The following is a 24203-nucleotide window of genomic DNA, read 5'->3' on the forward strand; positions in this document are numbered from 1 at the left end:
AAATAGGCTCTTGTTATTTCTTAGTCAGGGCAAAACACTCAGTGTTCTGTTGCCCTGAACTCTGACCCTACTTAGGGTAAGTCTCATCCCATTCCAGCTGCCATAGAACCCACAGTTTGTAATGTCTCCACCCTTCTCGCAGAAGAAACATTGCTACATATCTCATCTTTAATAAGGCAGAGTTGTTAGCAGTTCTGTTTCTAAACTAATCAAATAAAAACATTTATGTTATGAACTCTTACGGCCAGAACTTTGCCATCTTTCATAACTCCCCTTACACGGTGGAAAGAACAGTCAGCTCTACATACAGGATACCATTCTTATGCATGCTTGCTGCATTATCTGCAACAACTATACTGCACTTGCTTATGCATGCTTGCTACATTAGCTGCAACAGCTGTAGTGCACTTGCTTTTGCTCTCTTCATCAAGTTTAAATAAAGTTAATTAAGTCAGCCATCCTGGTTTTCTATCCCAACATGTTTACGCTGGAATAGTCGCATTGACTTCATGGGAGTTAAGCGACACATTTCTGCTAAGTTCAGTAGATGGACAACTTAAATTTCCTTCTTCTCTTCCTCCTCCCTGGAAGGCACATCAGTGCATCTGAGCAAAACAGTAACGTAGCATCCAGACAGGTTATTACATTGCCTACAAGTCATTAAGAGGCTCCCAGGTGCAAAGCTCACTAGAAAAATAAGTCTGTAAAAATATTTCCTGGCTTGCTGCTCCTCTTGCACACCTCCTCCTTGAAACTCAGTAGCAGGCGTTCCCCTCTTCTGCTGGCTTCTTTCTGCTCCCTTTGCTTTCTATTACGTTTCTATTCTTGCACCCCCTCCTCATGTGTCCTACACATTTGCCTCTTTGCCAAGCTCACCTCTGGTTTCTTCTGTCTATCCCTGTGACTTCATCCACATTCAGGCTATTGAATCAAGAGGTCTCCTACTGACAAACACAAAATATGTAAGATCATCTCCAGAATTTTTAGGAATTCAGACAGAATTTCAAATACAAGAACATAATCTCAAGCAAGTCATTATCTTTATTTACATGCTAAAGCAACCTACACATGGAAAATTGTGAAATTGCCTACACAGGCAAAGGCCCCATTATAATAGCACCCATACTTCACCCCATAATTTTAAACCTTTGACTATTTTATCTCACAAAACCCCATAATTTGTGTCACGGTTTGCTTTTGAACATTTAATCATAAAAAAATTCACTTAACTTCAAAACAAACTCATGCTTATCCTTATGTCATTCACAATTTATTTAATTTTCATTTAATTTCTCCTTCTTGTTCTACAGCTTTCCTCTAAGAAAACTAGCATTCTTATTTCCTAAAATCTCATTTCAAATTTTCCCTTTGTATGTTCCTTTATGCTCTTTTGTCATTAATTTCTCCTTTTGCCTACAATTAGATCTTTGCACTTTCCTCACTACTCCCATGTTTTACTTTTATATTCTTGATTCCTTTCCTCTCTGTCCTGCTCATTCTAGTAATTCTTCTGCTACTATCACCCCAGTCCATCATGCATGCTATGCTGATCAGTTTCTCCTTTAGCATTAGCTAACTTCCTCATCGGTATAACCATATCCCAAAGAGGACGTTATTGCTTTCTGAACAACTAGCTTTCTTTTCCTCTAACCTCCTCAATAACTGCCCCTTTTCACATCCTCTTTCAGACTCCCAGTCAAGAATTTTTACACACTTTTTCCGCGCTATATCCTAGCCTCCAGTCCATACCGCACATTATGAGATAGGCCACCTATAATCACTCCATAGCAAAGTGCTCTTTCTAATCAGTAACTCCTGTGCCAGCAACCTGATCTGCTTTTCTTTATACTCCCACTAGACAATGTATTTCCAGACACAGTGTTGTTACAAAATGATCCTCTTCCATTTTCTTTCTCTGTATCAAAAAATGTCGTCTGTTGTAGGAAGGCCATCTTGCATTCTCCACAAAGCTTCCCTAGCACAAACTGATGGTGTTCTCCATAATGTGGTAAAACATATCACATTTCAGACTTTTTTCAGATCTTTTTTTCCTGTTGCAAGACAGACACATTTTACCGCTTGCTTCAACAGAAAGGCTGTATTCTGCAAATGGGATTATAATGAGACTCTGTTCCTTTTACTGTAGAGGTGGAGTGTAACTAAGCTAAAGCTGAAGACAGCTTGATTTATCTGTTGGGTTTTTTTTTTTTTTTCAGATAGGACTATTAAACCACATTCTTACTGTACTCCTCTGTGTTAAACAATCATTGAGTGTTTCAAGGAACCCCAGAGGGCTGGGGCCGAAAGATCGCCAAAGTTCATGCATGCTGCAGCCTTTGAGCCTGAGCCTTTGTTGCCACCAACAAACTGAAAACCAAACTCTGAACTTGTGTAAATGGCAGTTTGGTGACATGCTGTGACAGCGGCAGTGAAGAAAGCTGTGTGCTATCATAAGAGCAGAGAGATTAGCAAGGATGGAGAGGTATGGTACTGGTATGGTGCTGTGTTTTGGATTTGTGATGAAAACGGTGCTGATAACACAGGGACATTTTGGCTGATGCTGAACAGCTTACACAGGGCCAAGGACGCTTCAGTTTTTCACACTGCACCGCCGATGAGTAGGCTGTGGGGCTGTGCAAGAAGCTGGGAAGGGACCCGGCTGGGGCAGCTGACCCCAGTGATATCCCAGACCATATGATGTCGTGCTCAGCAATAAAAGCTGGGGAAGAGGAAGAAGGGTGGGATGTTAGGAGTGATGGCACTTGCCTTCCTAAGTAACCTTTACATGTGATGGAGCTCTGGTTTCCCGGAAACAGTTAAACATCTGCCTGCCGATGCGAGGTACTGAATTAGTTCCTTATTTTGCTTGTGCACACACCTTTTCCTTTACCTATTAAAGTGTCTTTATCTTGACCTATGTTTCCTCACTTATGCCCTTCTGATTCTCTTCCCCATCCTACTCTACTGTGACGGAGTGATCAAGTGGCTCTGTAGGGCTCAGCTGCCTACCAGGGCTAGACCACAACAGCATGGAAAATCTAGGTTTTTCCGATGTTACTTTGCAGAATTACCCACTTTAGAAAAATACAGAAAGTCAAACCCACATCAGATTTGAAGTATAAATGAGGCTTGCCTTCTCTTGGCCCATGTTTCCATCTATCTACTACAACAGACTTGATCTGTATTTTTTAGGTAGAGCTCAATCTGGCTGGGTCGAGACTTTATGTCCTGGAAAACGCTGGGGCCTGGGTTTCACTAGTGGACCCTCCTGCCTGCCAACGGAGGCGTAGCCATTCTAACGCCTGCCAGCCTCCGGGCCGGGCTAGGCCGCAGGCCCCGCGGGCCCCAGAGGCCAGGGAAGCCTGTCCCGAGAGGGAGCCGAGGAGACCGTACCGCTTGGCCGCCATGGAGACGTTAACGGTCGTTTCCAGAGCGCGCGCCAACCCCGCCCCCTCCCAGCCGGCCTCGCGCCAGCCGCGGGCCGGCGACGGCGCGAGGGGGCGGGGCCGGCGCAGGGGGCGTGGCGCGGGGCCGGAGGGCGGAGCCGTGCGCCGTGCCGAATGCGGCGCGCGAGCTGCCAGCCCGAGCGCAGCGAGAGGGGGCGTGGTGCCGCCCGCCCGCCTCGCTCCCCCCCCCCTGCCCCGGCCCCGCCCCCGCCCCGGTGTTGTTGTCTTTGCACAGCCGAGGCCGGGGGCTCTCGCGAGATCAGCGTTGGCGCCGTGACCTCCATGTGAGAGCGGCGGCGCCTGGTAAACACTCCCCGGGGTTGGGAGATGGCTCCCGGCGGCGCCCGTTAGACCTGGCCGCGGCGGTTCCCGCCAGACTCCGCCTCGCCTTGTGCTGCCTCCGGGGGCTCGCAGGGCGGGCGATCGGGAAGTGGCAGGAGATCGGCTCGGGTCTCCTTCCCTCTCCGCGCCCGTCTGAGGGAGGACGGCGGCCCGGCGGGCGGGCAGGCTCGCGTCTGTTCCGCGGGATTTGAAAATCCTGCCCCACTGAGCCGAACAAAGAGCGGGGGGAGCGCCCGGCCCCCTCCCTTTCTCCCTCGCACGCCGCAGAAGCGCACCCGGGGAGCGGACCCCTTTTCCACCTTCTGCCCCAGACCTAACTCCTTTCCCCGCGGCCGGCTGAGCGAGTGGGAGGGCGCGCACCATGTGGATCCAGGTCCGCACCATAGACGGCACCGAGACCCAGACCATTGATGACCTGAGCCGCCTTACCAAGATCGAGTGCCTGCGGGAGAAGATCCAGGAGACCTTCCGCGTGAGCCCCGACCGCCAGCGCCTCTTCTACCGGGGCAAGCAGGTGAGGCGGAAACGCCCCTACCTGGATGGCAGGGGTGGAGACGGATGGGGGTTTCCCCTCTCTCCCGCCCCGCGCGTCCCCTCTGGGGCTTGGCTCTTTGTGTGGCCCGGCGCGGAGGTCCCCCATCCCCACCCATGTGTGCTCTGCCTCCTGCTTTTGTTTATTCCCGTCCCATCGGGCCTACGGGGAGGTGAGGGGCAGGGGGGAGCCAAGGTGTCTGGCCTGACAAGAGGCTCTGGGTCCCAGCGCGGGTTTTCTCCGCGCCGTCCCGCCCGCCTTTTTCCCCGAGGGCGAGCGGGTGCCGGGGAGGCCCCTTTGTGTATTTGTTTTCCCACCTGAACCGCGGGAGGCTCCTCCCCCAGCCCCTGCCTTTATCGTACCGAAGTGACAGGGCCGCGGGAGGGGTGCGAGGGGGACGAAGCCCCTCCGCTTTCCTTGCTGTCCCCCTCACACCCCTCCCGAGCCCGGGAAGCGGAGCGCCCGGATCGTGCTTCGCCCGTTTCCCTCCGCCCGCGCTGCCTCGGCCGGGCAGGGGGCAGCGTGTGGTGCGGGGGTACCGCGGACGGTTTCCAGGGCGGAACGCTGCCGCCCCCGGGGCCCGCACGTGGCGGGGGGGTGAGGGGGGGGGAGGCGGCGCGAAGTGCGATGTCCCGTCAGTACCCGCTGCGGGGTGGGTACGGCGCGCCCCTCCCCCGGCGTCCGGCGCCGCTCGACGGAGTAACGGTTTTCGGGGCCTGCCGGCTGTGAACCCCTCCCACCTCCCCGCGGGGGGGCTCGGGGGGGGGGGGGGTGTCCCGGGGCGGGCACGTGACAGCCCGGCCTCGGGGGGGGTGGGGGGGGAGGCGGTGGCCGCGCTCGGCCCGGCGGGGCTCCCGCGTGGGCGGGGCGGCGCCGCGTTAGTTTGCGCGGGCACAACTTGTGCGTCCCGGCCCTCCTCGGCGCGGGGACCGGTGTGTCACGAGTGGGGCCGGGGCAGCCGCTGGCAGTCCGCAGCGGCGCTTCATCCTGACCGGGGTCCCGTAGTACTGGAGTGACTGGCTGAAAGCTTTCTGTGGGCTGATACTTGCCCTCCCCTCCGGTGCCAGATATGTTTTTATCCGAATAGATTGCCTCAGGCTGCGTCTTTGTTGCTGAAGGGTGTAACCTTTCAAGCTGCATTACATAAACTCTGAGGTGTACTTAATTCTTGAGTCCTTAAGTAAGGCACAGCTGACAAGAAAAGTATCGGATGTGTGATGTGTTTGTGGGAGCATGGCTCTTAAGATGCACCTTCTTATAACAGATCAGTGTTGCAGTGTTCACCTAAACTGAGTAGTGCAAGGCAATGAGATTCCTGCCTCAAAAGAGATGAAGTGTGTATCTTTACAAATAAGGGGACAAAAGAGAAAATTTAGAAATATTCTCTTTAGTTAAATAGAAATTTAACTCTGACCAGGAGGTAAGCATTAGTGGCCAGATGCTAAGCCTAGATTGTGAGTCCAATAGCAAATTAGTAGATTTTTGTGTTCTACAGATTGTCGAGAGTGAGCATTTGTAAGAATGAGTCTATCAAGACCATTATGGACAGTCTCATGTTTCTCTGAAGGGACCAAATCAAGGAACTTAATTTAACTTGAAGTTATGTAACCTGTTAAGAGGTGTGCTGGCACAGCACAAAGCTACTTTTCGGTGCAGAGCTTGATGTGGGATGCAAGGTTTATCTGAGAAGCATGAAAGATGAGCCAGTAATGAGTTGTGCTTTTCTGTGTAGTCTGTCAGTGGCCAGACCAATTAGCTTGAACATTTTAGTTAACAGATGTCTTAAGAAAGCAGAATAGTGAAATAGTCTAGCTGAAGTTGCCTACAGGAGCAGGATCTGTGAGTTTAGTACTTAGTTTATGTAGTTCAGGACACAGTTGGGATTCTCTTCAGGGAAGAGTTAGGAAGTTCCTTTTTTTTTTTATAGCTTCACTCACCATTTATGTCCATTTTCTTGCAATTACCATAACTAATTCTGAAGTTTCATTGATGGTTATGGATTGCTTTTCTGATCCCATGGTGCTAGTAAGTATAAAAAGGTCAGAAGTAAAATTGGGTGTTGAGAGACATGAGCAGAAGAAACTAAACAACTCTGTCAGGGCTGTGATAAAATAACAAAGAATAAAAATGGGCATTTAAATGTGAGGTATACTGAGATGAAAACATGGAAAAACTGAAGATGCCTGCATGTGTTGGAAAATCCATTATCTAGTCCAAACTATTTTCCTATTTTACCTGTTTAGCGCTTAGTATGGTTAAATCTCTACAGTCTGCTAGTAGAATTGTGATCTTGCTGTTGAGTATTTCTTACTGGAGTCTCTCTGGGAACTTCTAGAAATATTTGGACCTTGCAAGTGGTGGGTAGCAGAAGACTAGCTAAATAACCTCCTTTCTTCTAAGAATGGGAGGTGTGTAAGGTTATACGGATATAGAAACCTAAGTGAGTCACCATTTATGGGCTGAATTTCAACAACTTCATGCTCTTATCTTGCAATAGAGAACAGCTTCAATTAACATTTTGAGCTAGAGCCGTTATTGTGCAGTTCTTTTGGAGTGTCCAGTTAATGTAGTTTATGTGGTTTGCTGTAATTTGCTGTTGTCTGCGAGTCCTTCTGTGGGCAGTGCTTCATGTCCCTGCTTTTAAGGGTTAAAATACCCTGGAACTACTGATGAAAACCTCGTGTTGTGATTAATGTAGTACTTCGTTTTACCATTTTTTTTTTCTCGTAAAACCAGGAAAAGCACTACTTAGTTGAACAGACTGACTTCTGGTTTTTAACTTTTACTGCCAGGACGACCTACCATTCATAGGTGGCACTGAAGAGTGAGCAAGATGGTATTACTCTATAACATGGTCTGGTCTGTGAGGACATCTCGGACTCTCTGGGGATCCACGTTTCTGCAGAGCTGATTAACTGTATATCAGCCAGAGAAGTCAAGTCATTCTGTAGATCAAGGTAGAACTTTCTGAGGAAAGGGAATAGTAGTGTATGCATAGTTTTTTACTGTGATGCAATAACCTAGTTGCAGTTAGCCAGAGAAATCTACTGAACGTAGAAACCCCTTGTTTTCTTTGTTGAAGAAGGTAAATCGTTGGCTGGAAGGAGCTTCTTGGAGGAACACATACACTTCCTTATGCTGGAATAACACATACATTTTCTTATGCTGGAATAAATCATATCTTAACCTTATTCTACGAGACTATTCCCATCTAATGCTTTGTCCATGGTGTTATATGTTAACTCTGAGTAAACTCATAAATTACAATGCATTGTGTGGAGTTCCTCTAAAAGTCAGAGAAGCAAAAGGAGACAATGTATCTTCTGGCAGCTAGTCTGTCCTAGTTGGAAAACCTATATAGCACTTCTTGATGAGAATAGAAGTTCTCGGTTTCATTCAAGAAAGTGAAGGAGATATTATAGTAGACAAATTCTTGGCATCTTGACCTACCAGAGCAGATTTTCTATAGGACCAAGCTACCGTCATTGTGGGACTTTGAGCTTCCAGTTACAATGCTGGAAAAATTAGGCAGTAAAAATTCATTGAAGTTTATTTAAGTTTGAAAACTTGTCAGAGAACTTAAGATTGTCTGGAAAATTGTAGAGGTATGAATACCAATTTATGTTTCACACAGAACTGAACTTGCACACTGTTGTATTTCAGTGATATGTATTGTTTATGGAATATAAAAAATAATATGATCTTGTGCTGGCTTCTTCCATCGTCCTTTCCCACCCTGTTGGAGTTTGAATTCAGTGAAAACTTGTAAATGGCTGTTGTTGTGAAAGAAACCATCATGTCAAGTGGCTTTTCCATAGGGCTTATCAGAGTCAGGGAGGAAGGACATTGGAGCCCAAATATTGCTTCCTAGTATATATAAGAGGCAGTGACTGAAATTGCTTTTGAACTTGTTAATCTTGTTGGTGAGGAAGACACTCCAAACCTTTTTCATGGGAGATTGAAGTCAGCAGGTGGAAGTGAGATATTGACGCCATTTATTTGTGTGATGTGAAAGTTCTTGCAAGTCAGGCTTACTTCATTAGAAGAAATTTAGCTCTGCTTTTATGCACAAAATAGCATGGTGGTATGCATCGTGTTACTTAGCTGCGCAAGTTGACTCTTAAGTGTATTTTGTCAGGCCCATGCTGTAATGCCCAAGTGTTTGGGGTTTTGTTTCTGTAAACGTAACTGAAACAATAAAGGGGTAGGAGGAGCAGAGGAGCTTTAGTTTTGCATGACAGCATCGTGATAAAGCAGCCTCAGTGAAACATACAGTTATAAATTTAGCAATAGGACATGCCTTGGTTTAACTACAGCCTTTCTTATATAAGACCTCTTTAACCTCTGCTGCCTCAGGCTGGCATGTAACAGTGGATAGAATCTCCTGTGAGTTTAAGCTTCTAAGCTTCAGGTTTGTAAACTCTGTGTTTTAGGGCTTCTTAAATACTTACGGCTTAGGTGAATTTCCAGAAGGATAGAAAAGCATTATTTGTTGAGTCTTTCCCTGAAGAATGGGAGTGCTAAACCTATTCATAAAACAATCAAGTTTCTTCACACAATCTCTTCCCAGCTTTATTTTGTTTGGAAAATTGTAAACATTTTGAGCCGAAGCTGTCCAAACCCCATCTGCTTCAGGCAGAATCTGGGTGTGAGAAATCTTCAACTGGAGCAATTAAGTTTTATATTTTAGATAAATAGTTTGAAGAAGTCTTAGAACGACAATCACTTCCTTTCTTCGATGAAGCTGGTAGCAAGTAGCTCTGTAGCTTGATGAGGGAGACTCATCTGGAGTCTTCAGGGCAGATACAATCAGACTGCATTCCGAAATTCCCAAAACATTCATAGAATATACTTCAAACTTATCTGGCAGTAGGTTTGGTAGCCCTGTTAGCAAGTTTTTTGTACGATTGCAGAAGCTGTTTACTGAAATCAGCTTCTTGTTAAATTTTTACTGTAAAGCTACTAATGCAACTTGCCATTCTTTGTTACCATTATCTTTGTTATTCAGGGCACCTAAACAAACTGAAGGAAAAGCTGAAGCATATGTGAAAACAGAATACTTTATACTATTTTGTATGTATGACTTCAGTATTAGGAAGCTGGAAATACATAATATAACCTGTAAAGAATTGCAGCAGGCTTTAAGGCTATATTTTGTGGCATATATATTTATTCATGTAATCTAGTTAGGGTAGTTTAGTACTTGTACTTTTTTAATTACTCTGGAAGCTTTTGGAAACTGAATGTTTCTTTTCATATAAACACTTTTCCCACCCCTCTGCCCCCAAATCCCTTAGATGCATAACACACCTGATGTGTGGCCTACACTGACAACTGGATGATGAGGATTTCCAGTAAGAAATGTGATCAAATGTTGATGGAAGTTATGAGATGATTTTCCTCTTTAAAGGCTGTTAACCGAATCTCTATTCCTAACCATTTAACTGTAAAATTATGTTACAATAACTGCCCTGATATACTTGGCTGTTTTATTTATTTACTCATTTTCACTTCTCTTGTTGATTACGGAAGGTTCCGATAATAATCAGTTCTTTGTTACAGGTATCCTTACAAGCTCTCCCTGGCACCACTGTTGCTGAACTTCAGTTGCCTGTGCTATAAAAGTCCATACCATCATACAGGAGGTACTTGACCATTCTCATCTAATCAGCACAGAGATGGATGAGTCCTTCCATGCTTCTCAGAATTTCAATGCAGGTCTATATTTTGACATACTTTCTTTTTTTTTGTTTACAAAAGTATCAGGTAATCCTAAATATCAGCCAGAAGACGCCGTGAACTTTATTTAACTAATTAGAAGATTCCTGAGAACTGCAAAAGAAGAAAAACCTTACTCCTCTAACTCCATCTTCCAGCTAGAAGTTAATGAGCAAGGGTTCCTTTAGTGGGATTTAGAGTTGCATCCAAGAAGAAAATGTCGTATCTAAAGTAACATTTTTTTTCCTGTATGTCACCCAGTGATAAAGGAAAAAATAATTTTCAAAACCTGAACTTCTTATGTAAAAATTTAACTTGGAAGAGGTGCAGACTTGAACACTGTAGAAATCATTGGTTGAGATTGAGAATGGCTGCCTTCACCTTTAGTCTTTTCTTACAGCTCTTGACTTTCAGCTGGTTTTGTGTGGGCACTAATGTTGTACACTGGAATCTTTTTTGGATTATAGTTAGTCCAGATCAAAAGCTAAAATGTGTTGGTACCACTTGTACACTCTGCAAATAATTTTGTAGTAATGGCATAAAAACCACTGTACTGAGATTGATGTGTGACTACAGAGTGTCAGCAACAAGATTCTGTAATTTCTTCCTAGGTTGCTTGGCTTTGTGTAGCATGCCAGACTTGCTCTTTGTGTGGGGAGTTGAAGAAGCACAGCATATTCACACTGTGCTATGATCAAACTCTTTGGTTGTCAGTATAATTGTAGAAGTAGTGGAAGTGTCCATATTCCTTCTCTAGGAGTTCCTCGTGCTGTACGCTTTCTGTGGGAGTCTCTATAAGACTGTGATACCTATATAGGTTATGATTTACTGAGAGTGAGACATTTGATACCATCCAGTGTTGTGACTACCTTTTTACTTGAGTCCAAGGGAGATCATTAGCTGTTGTATAACACAGATAGGCAGTCAGAAGGGAGCACACACTCTGATATAAAGACTAATTTTGTGTTACCTAGTGGTGGGATTTTTGGTGGCATAAGGGTCGTTTCTTGAAACATTCTTGTAGGCTAGTTTGAAACGTGAATCTCATGGCAAAAAAAAAAAAAAAGACAGAATTGAATCTAATTAGGATGATATTGTCCAGATACTAAATAACTTGTTTGGTTACTGGTTTTTAAAATGTTGTGATCTGCCTGTATTCTGTTCTGGGGGGATATGGATCTAAGTGTCAGAGAACTTCCTTGTCCAGATGTTTCACCTACTCACGTGTTCCATTGTGATTTCATCACTCTAGAGAGTACTAAGAGTGAATAAGAGCAATAGAGCAATGATTTTTATTTTTTTAATTGATGAGTAAATTCTCCTTGAAATGAGTGAATGGTCTGCCATTTGCATCTTTATTTTTAACAGCAAGCTATGAAGTCCAAGCTATTAAGAAATAAAAAGTTAACGTGAATCTTAGAGAACAGATTGTCAATGCTAGGACTTTTAATGAAACTGTAAATTAAAGTGCTTCTAGTGGCAAGCAAGAAACATATTCATAAAATCTTGATCTGTTTCTATTTGGGCTTTGCTTTCATTGAAGCCCCATCCAACCTAGTCTTAAACACTTCCAGGGATGGGGCCTCCACAACCTCTCTGGGCAACCTGTTCCAGGGCCTCACCACTCTAACAGTAAAGAATTTCTTTCTAATATCTAATCTAAATTGACCCTCCTTCAGCTTAAACCCATTACCCCTTGTCCTGTCACTACACTCCCTCATAAACAGTCCCTCTCCAGCTTTCCTGTAGGCCCCTTCAGGTACTGCTAAGCCGCAATTAGATCTCCCTGGAGCCTTCTTTTCTCCAGGCTGAACAATCCCAATTATCTCAGCCTGTCCTCATAGGAGAGGTGCTCCAGCTCTCTGATCAGCTTCGTGGCCCTCCTCTGGACTTGCTTCAACAGCTCCATGTCTCTCCTGTACTGAGCCCCCCAGAGCTGGACACAGTACTCCAGGTGGGGTCTCACAAGAGCAGAGTAGAGGGGCAGGATCACCTCCCTCGACCTGCTGGTCACACCTCTTCTGATGCAGCCCACGACACAGTTGGCTTTCTGGGCTGCAAGCGCACACTGCCGGCTCGTGTTGAGCTTCTCATCAATCAATATCCCCAAGTCCTTCTCCTCGGGGCTGCTTTCAATCCATTCCTCGCCCAGCCTATAGTCATGCTTGGGATTGCGCCGACCCACATGCAGGACCTTGCACTTGGCCTTGTTGAACTTCATGCATTTTACATGGGCCCACCTCTCCAGCCTGTCCAGGTCCCTCTGCATGGCATCCCTTCCCTCCAGCGTGTCTACCATACCACACAGCTTGGTGTCATCGGCAAACTTGCTGAGGGTGCACTTGATCCCACTGTCCATGTCACCGACAAAGATGTTGAACAGTGCTGGTCCCAGTACCGACCCCTGAGGGATGACACTTGTCACCGTTCTCCACTTGGACATTGAGCCATTGATCACAACTCTTTGAGTGTGACCATCCAGCCAATTCCTTATCCACCGCGTGGTCCATGCATCGAATCCATGTCTCTCCAATTTAGAGTCAAGGATGTTGTGCGGGACAGTGTCAAATGCCTTGCACAAGTCCAGGTAGATGACATCAGTTGCCCTTCCCTTATCCACGGACGCTGTAACCCCATCATAGAAGGCCACCAACTTTGTCAGGCATGATTTGCCCTTAGTGAAGCCGTGTTGGCTGTCACCAATCACCTCCTTGTTTTCCATGTGCCTGAGCATAGTCTCCAGGAGGGTCTGCTCCATGATCTTGCCAGGCACGGAGGTGATACTGACCGGCCTGTAGTTCCCTGTGTCTTCCTTGTAACCCTTCTTAATAATGGGGGTTATGTTCCCCCTCTTCCAGTCAGCAGGAACTTTGCCAGACTGCCAGGACTTCTCAAATATGATGGAGAGTGGCCTGGCCACTTCATCCACCAGTTCCCTCAAGACCCGCGGATGCAACTCATCAGGTCCCATGGACTTGTGCCCCTTCAGGTTCTTTAGATACTCTCGAACCTGATCTTCTCCTGCAGTGGGCGGTTCTGCATTCTCCCAGTCCCTGCCTTCTGTGCCCTGGGCAGTGTGGCTCAAGCATTTGCCAGTGAAGACTGAGGCAAAGAAGTCATTGAGTACCTCAGCCTTCTCCATATCCTGGGTAACCAGGTCACCCATTTCATTCTGGAGGGGACCCATGTATTCCCTTGTCCTCCTCTTATCACTGACATACCTATAGAAGTTTTTCTTGTTGTCCTTGACCTCCCTGGCCAGACTAATGTCTATCAGGGCTTTGGCTTTCCTAACCTGCTCCCTGGCTGCTCGGACAGTTTCTCTGTATTCTTCCCAGGCTACCTGCCCTTGCTTCCACCCTCTGTAGGCTTTTTCTTCTACTTCTCACATGACATGTGAGAAGGAGCCACTAAACCTTGTGGATGTGCAGTCTTTGCTTGAAGATGTTTGGCTGTGGTTACTTGCCTTTTTATTCTCTTGCTATAATGGATTGGCTGAGTGGAGTTTCATTGTGCAGGGCCAGGAATATCTTCCTGGACCCTCAACAGTTACTGATACTTCACTCAAATGTTACTGATAGCAGCAGAACTGTCCCATGTGCAAGAAGAAGATGGGATGTTTTAGTAGAATGATCTCTAGACAAAATATTTTTTGACAGAGCAGCCTTTTTGGGAGCTGTAAAAAGAACTGTTGAAATGAATTGCTTGAGGAGGAAGTGGATCTCCTGGAGTTGCAAACACTTTAAGACAGCATGTATTAAACATTCCAGTTCATGTAAAGACAGTAATTTTCTTTATGTGGTTGGCTACTAAATTCCCTCTTATTTAGCTTTTGTCTTTATTGCAGTAGAGACAACTGTACTTCCTTGGGAAACGGTTACAGTACACAGTTTTATTGTAAAAACCTGACCATGTGCCTAGCACTCTGAATGTGGTTAATACATGAATTTAAAGATCTCAGAATCCTGAAGCATTCTCTTCAGATACCATATAATCCAAGTGTAGGCTACAGTTTTCCATGTGGAACAAAAAAATACTGTTCAGGTTCTCTTTCAGCTTTGAAAGCGTAAGCGAACTGAGCACACTTTGTGAATGGCAGAAGTCCATCAGCTAAGTGTCGGATGTTGTGTAGTAAAGGTTATTGAAATTTTCTTGACCTGAGGTGGTCCCATTGGCCAAAACCTCACTGTTATATACTTAAAAGCTGATTTTTAATTTTAAGTTAGTCTTTTCAATACTAGGTACTGGTTGGAGATATGTTTGAATGCTTCTGTGAAAATATTAAGTGGAATCCACAATTCCAACAGCCTTCTTGCAGGCAGAAGAAGTTAGGTGTGTACATCAGTCTTGAGATGGAGAATACTAGAAGTTCTAGAAGTCTACTTTGCTTGCTTTCAGTGAGTACCCAGCTGGAAGTTACAGGTTCTTGATTTCTTCAGACTAACTTACCTTCTGGGTAACTCCTGTAAAAAAAACCCTCCCAAACTCTTCACCAAGTTTTTCTACTGAACTTGAGCTTGAAGCTCTTTTACCTTTATGCATTTCCTGTTAAACTTGTAGGGTGCATGTAATACCTGTGCAGAATAACAGATTAATGTCAGTTAACTTTTCGTCATACTATATTAATTAAAGAGCTTTTCTGCATTCATTATACTTTGTTTCATCTTTATTGCTAGATGTAGGCACTGCTGTAGTTCTTGGAAAAGAAAACCTCAGAAGATGCTCAAAGGCACACTTCAGTAAGTGACTAAAGATCTTTATTGTCAAATGGAATGGCTGGATTGAAGTGACCCAGGTACTTACCCTCTGGATCACACTTTAAGATAAAAACAGTGGGTAATGTGTTCTTACAAGAAGGATAACGTGCTTTCTTGGGAGATTTCTGCACACACTGTACAACTCGTAATGAGCTGTGCTTGTGCTGGGACTTGTAGACAAGTTAATGTGATAGTAATTGGCAAATTACTTGTCAGGTATTTTTTTTTTTCCTAAGTAATGTAGTATCATACTGCACTCTGCATGATCATTCATGTTTGTATAAGTGCAGCTTCTCCATGTTTTTAAAGTCATTTGTGGCTTGATGTTGCAAGACAGTTCTTCTAACAGTGATAGTAGGTATCAATTCTAGTATTGCATTGCTACAGCTACTCTTGTGTAGTAGTGTAAGCACAGTGTTGTCTTACCTTTAAGTATTTATAACAACCTTCTCTAAAAGTATTTTTAAATTGATAGTGACTATAGCATGTGATCTATAAAAATACAGTTGAAAGATGAAACCTGTTTCTCTGCTTATGGATCTTCAGTGAAAGAGTGTTAGATACAATAAATCTAGCTGCTCTTTAGTGTCACTTCAGAATATGTTAATGAAGCCTTAAAGGTTTTTGAAGCATGCCAGCCATTAAGTGGAAGAAAAACTGAAAGTGAAATCTACTGCGAAGGAAACAAATGCATCTTTTTTTAATGACAGTAGGATCAGAAGACCTAGCAAAATTTCATAAATGAAATTGCCTGTTCAGTTATTTTTGCTTTAGTACATATTCTAATCATCCATTAAGAAATCATAACTGACTTGAATGAGATACAGCTTGATTATCTGGTACTTGCCTGATTACTTTTGTTCCTGGTTTGCATGTATAAACTTGTGAATGACAAGTGTCCTTAAATGCTTAGTGAATGATTAAGTAAACATCTAATGTATCATTGAATGATAGAATGGGTTGGAAGGGACCTCAAAGATCATCTGCTTCCAACCCCTCTGACATGGACAGGGACACCTTCCACTAGACCAGGTAGCCCAAAGCCCCATCCAGCCTGGCCTTGAACATGTCCAGGGAGGGGGCATCCACAACTCATTGTAAAGAATTTCTTCCTAGTATCTAGTCTAAATCTACACTCTTTTAACTTAAAGCCATCGCCCCTTGTCCTATCACTACATGCCCTGATTAAGAGTCCCTCTCCAGCTTTCCTGTAGACCCCTTCAGGTACTGGAAGTCTGCCAACTCATATCCAGGCAACTGTCGACCAACACCCCCAGGTCCTTTTCTGTCAGGCAGCTTTCCAGCCCCTCTTCCCCAAGGCTGTAGCGTTGCATGAGGTTGCTGTGACCCAAGTACAGGACCTGGCACTGAGCCTTGTTGACCTCATACAATTGGCCTCAGCCCATCAATCCAGCCTGTCCAGATCCGTCTGTAGAGCCTTCCTGCCCTCAAGCAGATCATCACTCCCGCACAGCTTGGTGTTGTCTGCAAAGTGACGGCGGGTGCGCTCAATCCCCTTGTCCAGATCATTGATAAAGATATTAAAGAGAACTGGCCCCAGTACTGAGCCCTGGGGAATGCTGCTTGTGACCAGCCACCAACTGGATTTAACTCCATCCACCACTTTGGGCCTGGCCATCCAGCCAGTTTTTATCCAGTGAAGTGTACGCCTGTCCAAGCCATGAGCAGCCAGTTTTTCCAGGAGAATGCTGTGGGAAATGGCATTAAAGGCTTTACTGAAGTCCAGGTACAACTAGGTGGTTTGTTCATGCAGACCTCCTAGCATTTTTGCCTGATTTCCTCTTTGTTGGGATGTGTCACTCCTGAGCTTGGAGGAAGTGATCCTTGAATACTAACTGGCTTTCTTGGGCCCCTCTTCCCTCCAGGGCTTTGTTCCATGATGCTCTGCCAAGCAGGTCCCTGAAGAGGCCAGTATCTGCTCTCCTGAAGTCCAGGGTAGTGAGCTTGCTGTGCACCCTCCTTGCTGTCCTGAGGATCTGGAGCCCCACCATTTCATGGTCACTGCAGCTACAGTTGCCCTTGAGCTTCACATTCTCCGCCAGCCCCTCCTTGTTCTTAAGAATAATACGTTGTCCAGGCAAACATGTTCACAGGGAATCTTCTTAGTATCTTTATGCAGGAGAATGGGACGAAGTTGTTTATGTATTTATCTAAGTAAGTATTGTTAGAATTGAGCATACCATAAAGCTGACTGGGGGACTGGTCGGCACCTATTCCCACAAATTGCCAGATTGTTTTTGATGAAATTTTCTACCTTTCTGGGCTCAATATTTAACTTGTCTGTGAGGTTATTTGGGACTCAATTCAGTAATGCTTTCATGAATTTTGATGACATAGTAAGGCAGTGTTTGCTGGGAAATAAGAAGGGGGTGTATGTGTGTGGTTGTGGGTGGTTTTGTTTTTTTGTGGAGTTGTGGTTTGGGGGTTTTTTTGGGTAAGAAATACTGTATTCCAGGATGGATTTAAAATGTTAGTTGTCTGTATAAAGGAAGGTATCATGCTTTTTCTCCTACTGCTTGTTAATATCCAGATGTAGTGTTAGGTCCTGGATCTTCTGCATCTGATACTGCTTTAATAATATAATTTGAAAAGTCATCTTACAGTCCCTGGCCAACTTGGAACACAGTAGGAGATACTAGTTTACTTGGAAGGACAGGTACACTCTAAAGTGATGTCCTCCATTACTGTTTTCTTACTCTAGTCATCTGTGAGGTTATAGCCTTGCTGGCCAAGGTCCCATTGTTATATTAACATCAGTATAGTGTCAGTAATTCATGAAACAACATCTTATAGTTCTTTCCTCCTGTTGTGGAATGAAGTTCTTCAAACACTGGTTGTTTTCCAGTTTTGTTACTCTAGGATTTCAGTAGCCAGCGATGCAATAATGCTGGGTATAGGTATACTTGTAGATATACGCATTAGTTCTTCTAAGTCATATGGCATGTGAACTTGATTTTACTAGTTGAGTTTTTGTGTTTCTCTACTTTGTTCCCAGAAGCAAGCAATGTTGCAGCGTCATTGACTTGGTCTAAATATATATGGTTGCTAATATTCTGGGAACATATTTTTTTGCTCATGCTATGAACAGGTGCATTTTCCCTATCACACTGCCAAACACCATATCTGCCTCATTTGAAGTGCACTTATAGTAATCTTACCTCTTTTACTGTGCTTTCAGACTTAAGTGTGACATCACAGGTCATAGAATAGTCTGTAGTCATAACATATTCCTGCAAAGAATACTGATTATAAAAACAAAGCAACCCACAACCACTTGGGCAGAGAGCAGAATGCTAATTCATAATAAATTAATACTGTAGACAGCTTTGCAGTCACCAGTTTATTCTGCTGACCATGTAGTTTATGTTCATCAAAGCTAACTTCTTTGATTCCTATGCAGGAATAAGTAGTCTGTGCATGGTGGTGGGTGTGTGCATCATTAGAGAAGGCTTTTTGCTCAAGGCCTAGCCTAGGTATGCCTTGTTTTCTGAACATGTTAAATGTAACTATTCCTGGATAGATTACTTCTTTTAAGGTTTGTTGTGGGGTTTGGTTTTTTGTTTTTCCCCCTCGTTCTCATGCTAATAGGAGGATTCATTTGTGGATCAAAGATATAACTTACTGTATACTCTTAACTGATGAATAGATTGCAAAGACTAGACACAGGACATTTTTTAGTTGAGTATTAGGGTAGATCATTCAGGCTCCTCAGATTTAGATTTTTCACTGAATTGGCTTTAAACTTTAAATTGCAATACCTCAAAATATTTTTCTGTCAGCCTGCACATGGCATGTCCTGAGAGAAAGGGAACAATGTCAGTATTTCTTTGCTCTTAATGTGTGTTGCCTACATGTCTTCAGTCTACCAGTAGCAAGGTTATCTTTTTCTCTTCACTGCATTAGCTTTCAGAAGATTTCCTCATACCATAGGATTCTAGAAATTGCACACTAGAACCTCTGCCACAGCTTGTCCAATCCAATTGGAAAAGAAAAATGGAGCAGTAGTTATGTTGTCTCCAATAACATCCAATTTTTTCGTTATTTCAGAAGTGATCTATTTGCAGATATACTGCTGAATTTTTTTTTAAACATCTTGCAACAAAAAAAATGACTTGTTGGGGTTTCAATCTTCAAAGTGGGTCTTGAGTAGTGCTCAGAAGCAGTAGCATCTCCAGAAATGTGGATTTTATACCGTGGCGCTCCCCCCCCCCCCCCCATGTATTACTGCAAAGTGATTATTGGTCTTTGTTTTGGGTTTATTTGTACTTTGAATCTAAGAATAGCTGTTTGTAAACTTCTTTAATAATCTTAACAGTGAAAATACAAACTTCTTGTGGCATGAAAAGCCCCCAAATCTGCATTTTCATAGGGCTGCAAGAACACTTCTGTTCCCTTCGTTAGAATTGTCAAAAGCATAGGAACATACAACATGGTGGGATGGGAAAAGTTACTTAAACTTGCTTAAGCAGCTTTCAGTATGAAAACCTAGCCTAAAGCTCCAGGCATACGAGGCAGTGCTGGTAGTCACCTGTAGAAAAACAGTTGCTGGAGATTTCTGTTTTAAGACTTGTGTTCATTTAGTAGTTACAGCATCAAAATCTTCAGTACATTTTTATCTGCTGTGTGTTGAACTGGTTTGAAAAAAGTCAGCTGAAGAAGGGTCGTTCCCATAGGTGTTGACCAGACAGTTGGGTCAACTTTAATTACATTGAAACAAACTATGAGTACTCTTGTTTACACATCCCAGCTGTGGGTACAGCAGTTATCAGCAGTACAGAGTAACTCATTTTACAGAGATCTGAAATTCACGGAAGAACTAATTAATTTGAGTGTCAGCTTATGTCCATAAGAGTCCTCTGCCCTTTAGAGTTGTTTTGAAAAAGCAGAGGGGATAAAGGAAGAAACGTGCATTCTACTCTTGTCTATCTTTTGAATGTTACAGAAAACTATATTAGTGAGAAGCTGGAGAATTCCTTCCCACTTTATTTTTTTCTGTTTCTTCCTGATCCCTGCTTTTTCTTCTTGTATTGATACTACCCATAAGCTTATGAAAACAGATCTATTTGAAAAGATTCCTGAAACAGTGATGTTGAAAATAGTACCTATTCTGGAAAAAGGTCGGGCAAGTGTTTATTGCAAAAGTAATTTGGAAACAGGTGGGAGTTCTTTTAGTCATGCACATTTTTCTCCCACTGCAACATGAAGTAAAATGTAACTAACCAAATTCTAGTTTTGATATCTCAAAGCAACACATTATACTTTTAGGTAAATTAGCTCTCTGCTTCGAAGATGCTGTATATCATTAGGAGTGTTTAACTGAGCAAAGCAGCAGTGGTCACTATTGCCTGTTTTTCTTCTTTCCTGGCATACAACTTGGTGGTTTTGGTGTGAGCTTCTTAGCTTAATTGTAGGTAGGTGAAATAATCAGATAAAATAAAGTTGATAACAGGTATTTTAAAGCTGTGCAGAATGGACCTCAAAAGAATGTTTAGTAATTGTGTGCTATACATGATTTAAAAGTCTGCTTGTTTGTTCTGGTGTTCTACAGGATCTGATTGTATCTGGAATATAGTGCGGCTTGATGTACAAAGTTATTTGAGGGAGTACAACACAGTGCACACTTCTTCAGTTTTAGAATAGCTTTTAAACCGCTAAAAGACTTACTTTCAGTGAATAATCTTGTTTTGATCTTGGGGTGGAGGCCTTGGGGATGGGGAACCTGGCTAAATCTGGAATAAAAATTTTTTTTTATGCTATCAATTTAGGAGATATCCTTTCATAAACTTGAAGGCCCAGTACATGTTTTTGGTGTTCTTTCCCTGTAAGTGTAGTTGCTGTTGCACAATACTTCCAGTTCTTATAGTTTTGAAAAGTAAATGGAGTTGTATGTGTATGAGGTTTTTTATATCCAGGTGTTTTGTTTAGGAAATAGTTTGCAAAGTGTTAGAGAAGTATCAGGTACTGTCTTGCTTTCTAGAACAGATTGAGAACGAGCAAATTGTGAAATTATGTACCTGAGATGTACACAACACAACGACTGCTAATTTAAAAGTTCTCATGTATATTTATAGTTATTGAATACTTCATGTAAGTGTCAACATAAATCCTACCTGTTTTTTGATTAGAAAAATCACTACATCATCTTGGATGTTGATGTATAATTAAAAGGTCCAAAGTTTGTAAAGATGTCTGTTGCTAATTTTAAGGCTTTCAGTGATTTTCATTGGACGAAATCATGGCTGCAGGTAACTTCATGAGAGTTTGTTTTTGCATGTATGTAAGACATAGGTTTTTATTTACCTGAAACTGATGGCTTGTCTTTTCTGGTCTGTACAATTATTGTCTGTTAAAAGAAGATTTGGAAACTGCTTATGTAGCTCAGGGTAGAATTTTACAAGTATACCTTTCTTTTGACAGCTAGAAGATGGACACACTTTATTTGACTACAATGTTGGACTAAATGACATAGTTCAGCTTTTGATACGTTCTGAATCTGAAGCTCCTACCACTACTTCTGTGACAGATCAGGATGGAGAAGTCAATCCCTGTGCTGTTTCCAACTGCAAGAACAAAGTGAAAAAAACAAATAGTGGATCATCCAGTCAGCCAAGTACATCATCTCGCTCATTTCTCATTGATCCTGGCATTGGATTGTACAAGGTATGTACAAACTTGACATAAGTCAAATTGACTTCATTTAAGCTGACTCTTGCAGAGTTATAAACTCTGACACGTTATGTTCACTAAAATATGTTCTTGGAAAAGTTTAGAGTACCTGTGAAACAGAAATACTTTCTGTGAGCTGAAGCAGCTAATTAAAAAAAAATAATTTGTGGAATAGTGTAGCTTTTCCCTTACTTGTTTGAGTGCTGCATTAGAACTAGATAAGCTGTGGAAGTACACAATTTCTTTAAAATGTGTGTGATGTAATGATTGCTGTTTTATTATAGATTTTTTTTTTAGGAATCACATATATTCATTGTTAGTTTTGTACCTCATTGAATTTTTCAATATTGTCATTTAGGATTACATAAGGGTACCAGAAGTTTAAACAGAAAATGGGCAGTTTCCAGATTGTTAGCTCATTGGATACTTAGTAGGTTGTGCATATATAGGGAATGGTAGCATTTTACCTCCTGTTTGGGTGTTTCTCTTAAATAAGAAATATCCATAACAGTAATTCTTCTGCTGGAAAATGTCCAAAATTACAGAGAAGGCTGCCATACCTATACAAGCTCATTTCAGTTAGAGAAATGCTGTTACTTAGAGGTGTCATCTAGATGGGAAGTTGTCTTAGTTTCATGTAGACTGTTACTTAATGTTTCAGGTATTAAGGACAAATGGTAAGTTAGTTACTCTACGTTCTTGTAGCATTCTGTGCAGTGAGTTTCATTCATTCTCGGAGGAATTAGGGAGTCGAAAATCAGTAGCTTGAATATAGAGACACAAGTTTGTATGCTTCCTTTTTTTCCTTTTATCTCCCCTTACTACAGTGGGGGGAAAAAACCCCAGTTCTTCAGTCCTGATGCTTTACAATTAATGAGTGTAAAAGGTAGTATGAGAAAGGATGGGGAGAGTACTGGGGAGATGGGAGGCCTCAGAAGATCAGTTGATCAAAGGAAAGGAGTATTAAAATGTATAATTTCAAGAATACTAAAAATTATAGTAGGTACACTTGTGATTGTTTTATTTATTATTAAAACAGAAGATAGAACAGAGAATGGTGATATTGTCAAATATTCTTAAGGAAACCTGTTGAGTCAGCTGGAATTTTTGTGATCTCTAATACTAGGGACCTAACACATTTTCCTTCATTACCCGTGAATTGATTACTCTTTCAGCCAGCTGTATGCTTTTAATATATAGAGAGAAAAATAAGGGTACAGTCATTGCATTCTTTGCTATTTGTAGATGACAGTTGGAACATATAGAGGATTTCTACTTATAGAATCAGAAAACTTTTAAGAGTATGTTTTTAGCCAATAATGTAATTGTTTAATAAAAGTAAATTAAAAAGGCCATAAACAAAGATGTTAGATGTCTAAATAGATGTATTTAATTATTTTGCATTTGCTCTTTGTCAAACAATAAGGAATTGGCTAATTACAGGAAGGAATAGTTTGTTACAATTTTTTCTGTCTGAGGAAGGTCCTGTGCCTCTCTGCATCTGCATCCAGAGCTATACTCAGCAAGATACCTGTTACTTACTCTACATTATGAATAGTCTTAGCCTCTGTACCATCCTTTCTCTTTCTGATTTCAGCTACCAAAAGCAAAGGTAGTAGCTTGGTGAGGGGGGCAGAGAAGTGGTAGAGTTGATATTGGAAATAATAGTTAATACTAATTAAATTATTGTCAGATGGTTAAAATAGTGATTTAAACAGAGTTTCTTGGTGTGGTCATTGTATATTATGTAAATCAGAATGCTTTGGCTTGTTTTATATTCCAGTTGAACCTGACATCTGATTTGTATGGGTTCTGAAGGACCAATAGTGGGTAGAATTATGTTCGATTCCTGTTCCTTGTTACTAAGACTGAGAATTGTTAGTGGTGTCTGGTTTAAGAACTGGGGGTCCATTCCAAGGTGAACTCAGCATATGTGGAGGACATCACCTTGGCTAAGCAGGGTACCCATGGCTGATTTACAGTGCCAGAAGGAGGAATACAAGACAGATTACAAGAGAAGAGTTACAATAACACTAGTTGGTCATGCAGGAACGATGTTAGAAAACACAAAGCTCATTCAGAAGCATGTGCTTGTTTCCCCTTCTGATTGTCATAATAATTTTCATCCAAAAATGTCTGTCTAAGACCTACTAGTAACCCAGTTCTTAGAACAGACACCACTACAATGAAATAGGTGTCTGGTGTTCCTCAGTGGTCTGCGGTAATAATTTGCCCTTACTCTTTGCAAGGGTGGAAGGCTGTTGTGGAAGTATGCACATCAAAATATGGAAGGATGCATTGGAGAGAAATGATTAAGGGAATTTACACTTTTTTAAAAGTTTTTTTTAATGTTTTTGTTCTGGATTTGATGATGATTTTTGACTTGGCTGACATGGCTTCTCTGGCACTTTCATAACTGGTCACAAGAAGTAGCAGCAGGTGGGGAAATCCTTAGTAGTGTGTGTTTCACTCAGCTGTGTTTTTGAGGAGGAAATAAAGAAGCACTTTGAGATACAAGTAATTCAAATACATAAGGTTGTGTAGGTATGCCTTCATGAGGGTTCCTTGTAGAAGTGCCAGAATCTACTGTTTATGTTTGAAATAGATTGATAGATTTAAAATGAGGTTGTTGTTCTCTGATTTGTTTATTATGTGGCTGAAATTTTCATCCTGGTAAAAAGCTGTACTTTGAATACTGTAGGATGTAAGAATAAAAATTTT

General features: G+C 42.5%; 1 protein-coding gene across 4 annotated transcripts in view; it reads left to right on the forward strand.

Moving 5' to 3' along the window:
- Positions 1–3699: 3699 nt before the first annotated feature.
- UHRF2 (ubiquitin like with PHD and ring finger domains 2) overlaps positions 3700–24203 on the forward strand; it is a 96218-nt gene continuing 75714 nt past the window's right edge. For 3 of the 4 annotated variants that reach the window (XM_054809053.1, XM_054809055.1, XM_054809056.1), the window contains exons 1-2: positions 3700–4302; positions 21234–21476. In XM_054809053.1, the coding sequence (XP_054665028.1) occupies positions 4150–4302; positions 21234–21476 (396 nt within the window). In that variant the 5' untranslated portion in view covers positions 3700–4149. Of the gene's footprint in view, positions 4303–9882; positions 10039–21233; positions 21477–24203 lie in introns of all 4 variants that reach the window. The other variant, XM_054809057.1, reaches the window with a different exon arrangement.

The sequence above is a fragment of the Grus americana genome, chromosome Z (genome assembly GCF_028858705.1).
Source record: "Grus americana isolate bGruAme1 chromosome Z, bGruAme1.mat, whole genome shotgun sequence".
Classification (NCBI taxonomy): Eukaryota; Metazoa; Chordata; class Aves; order Gruiformes; family Gruidae; genus Grus; species Grus americana.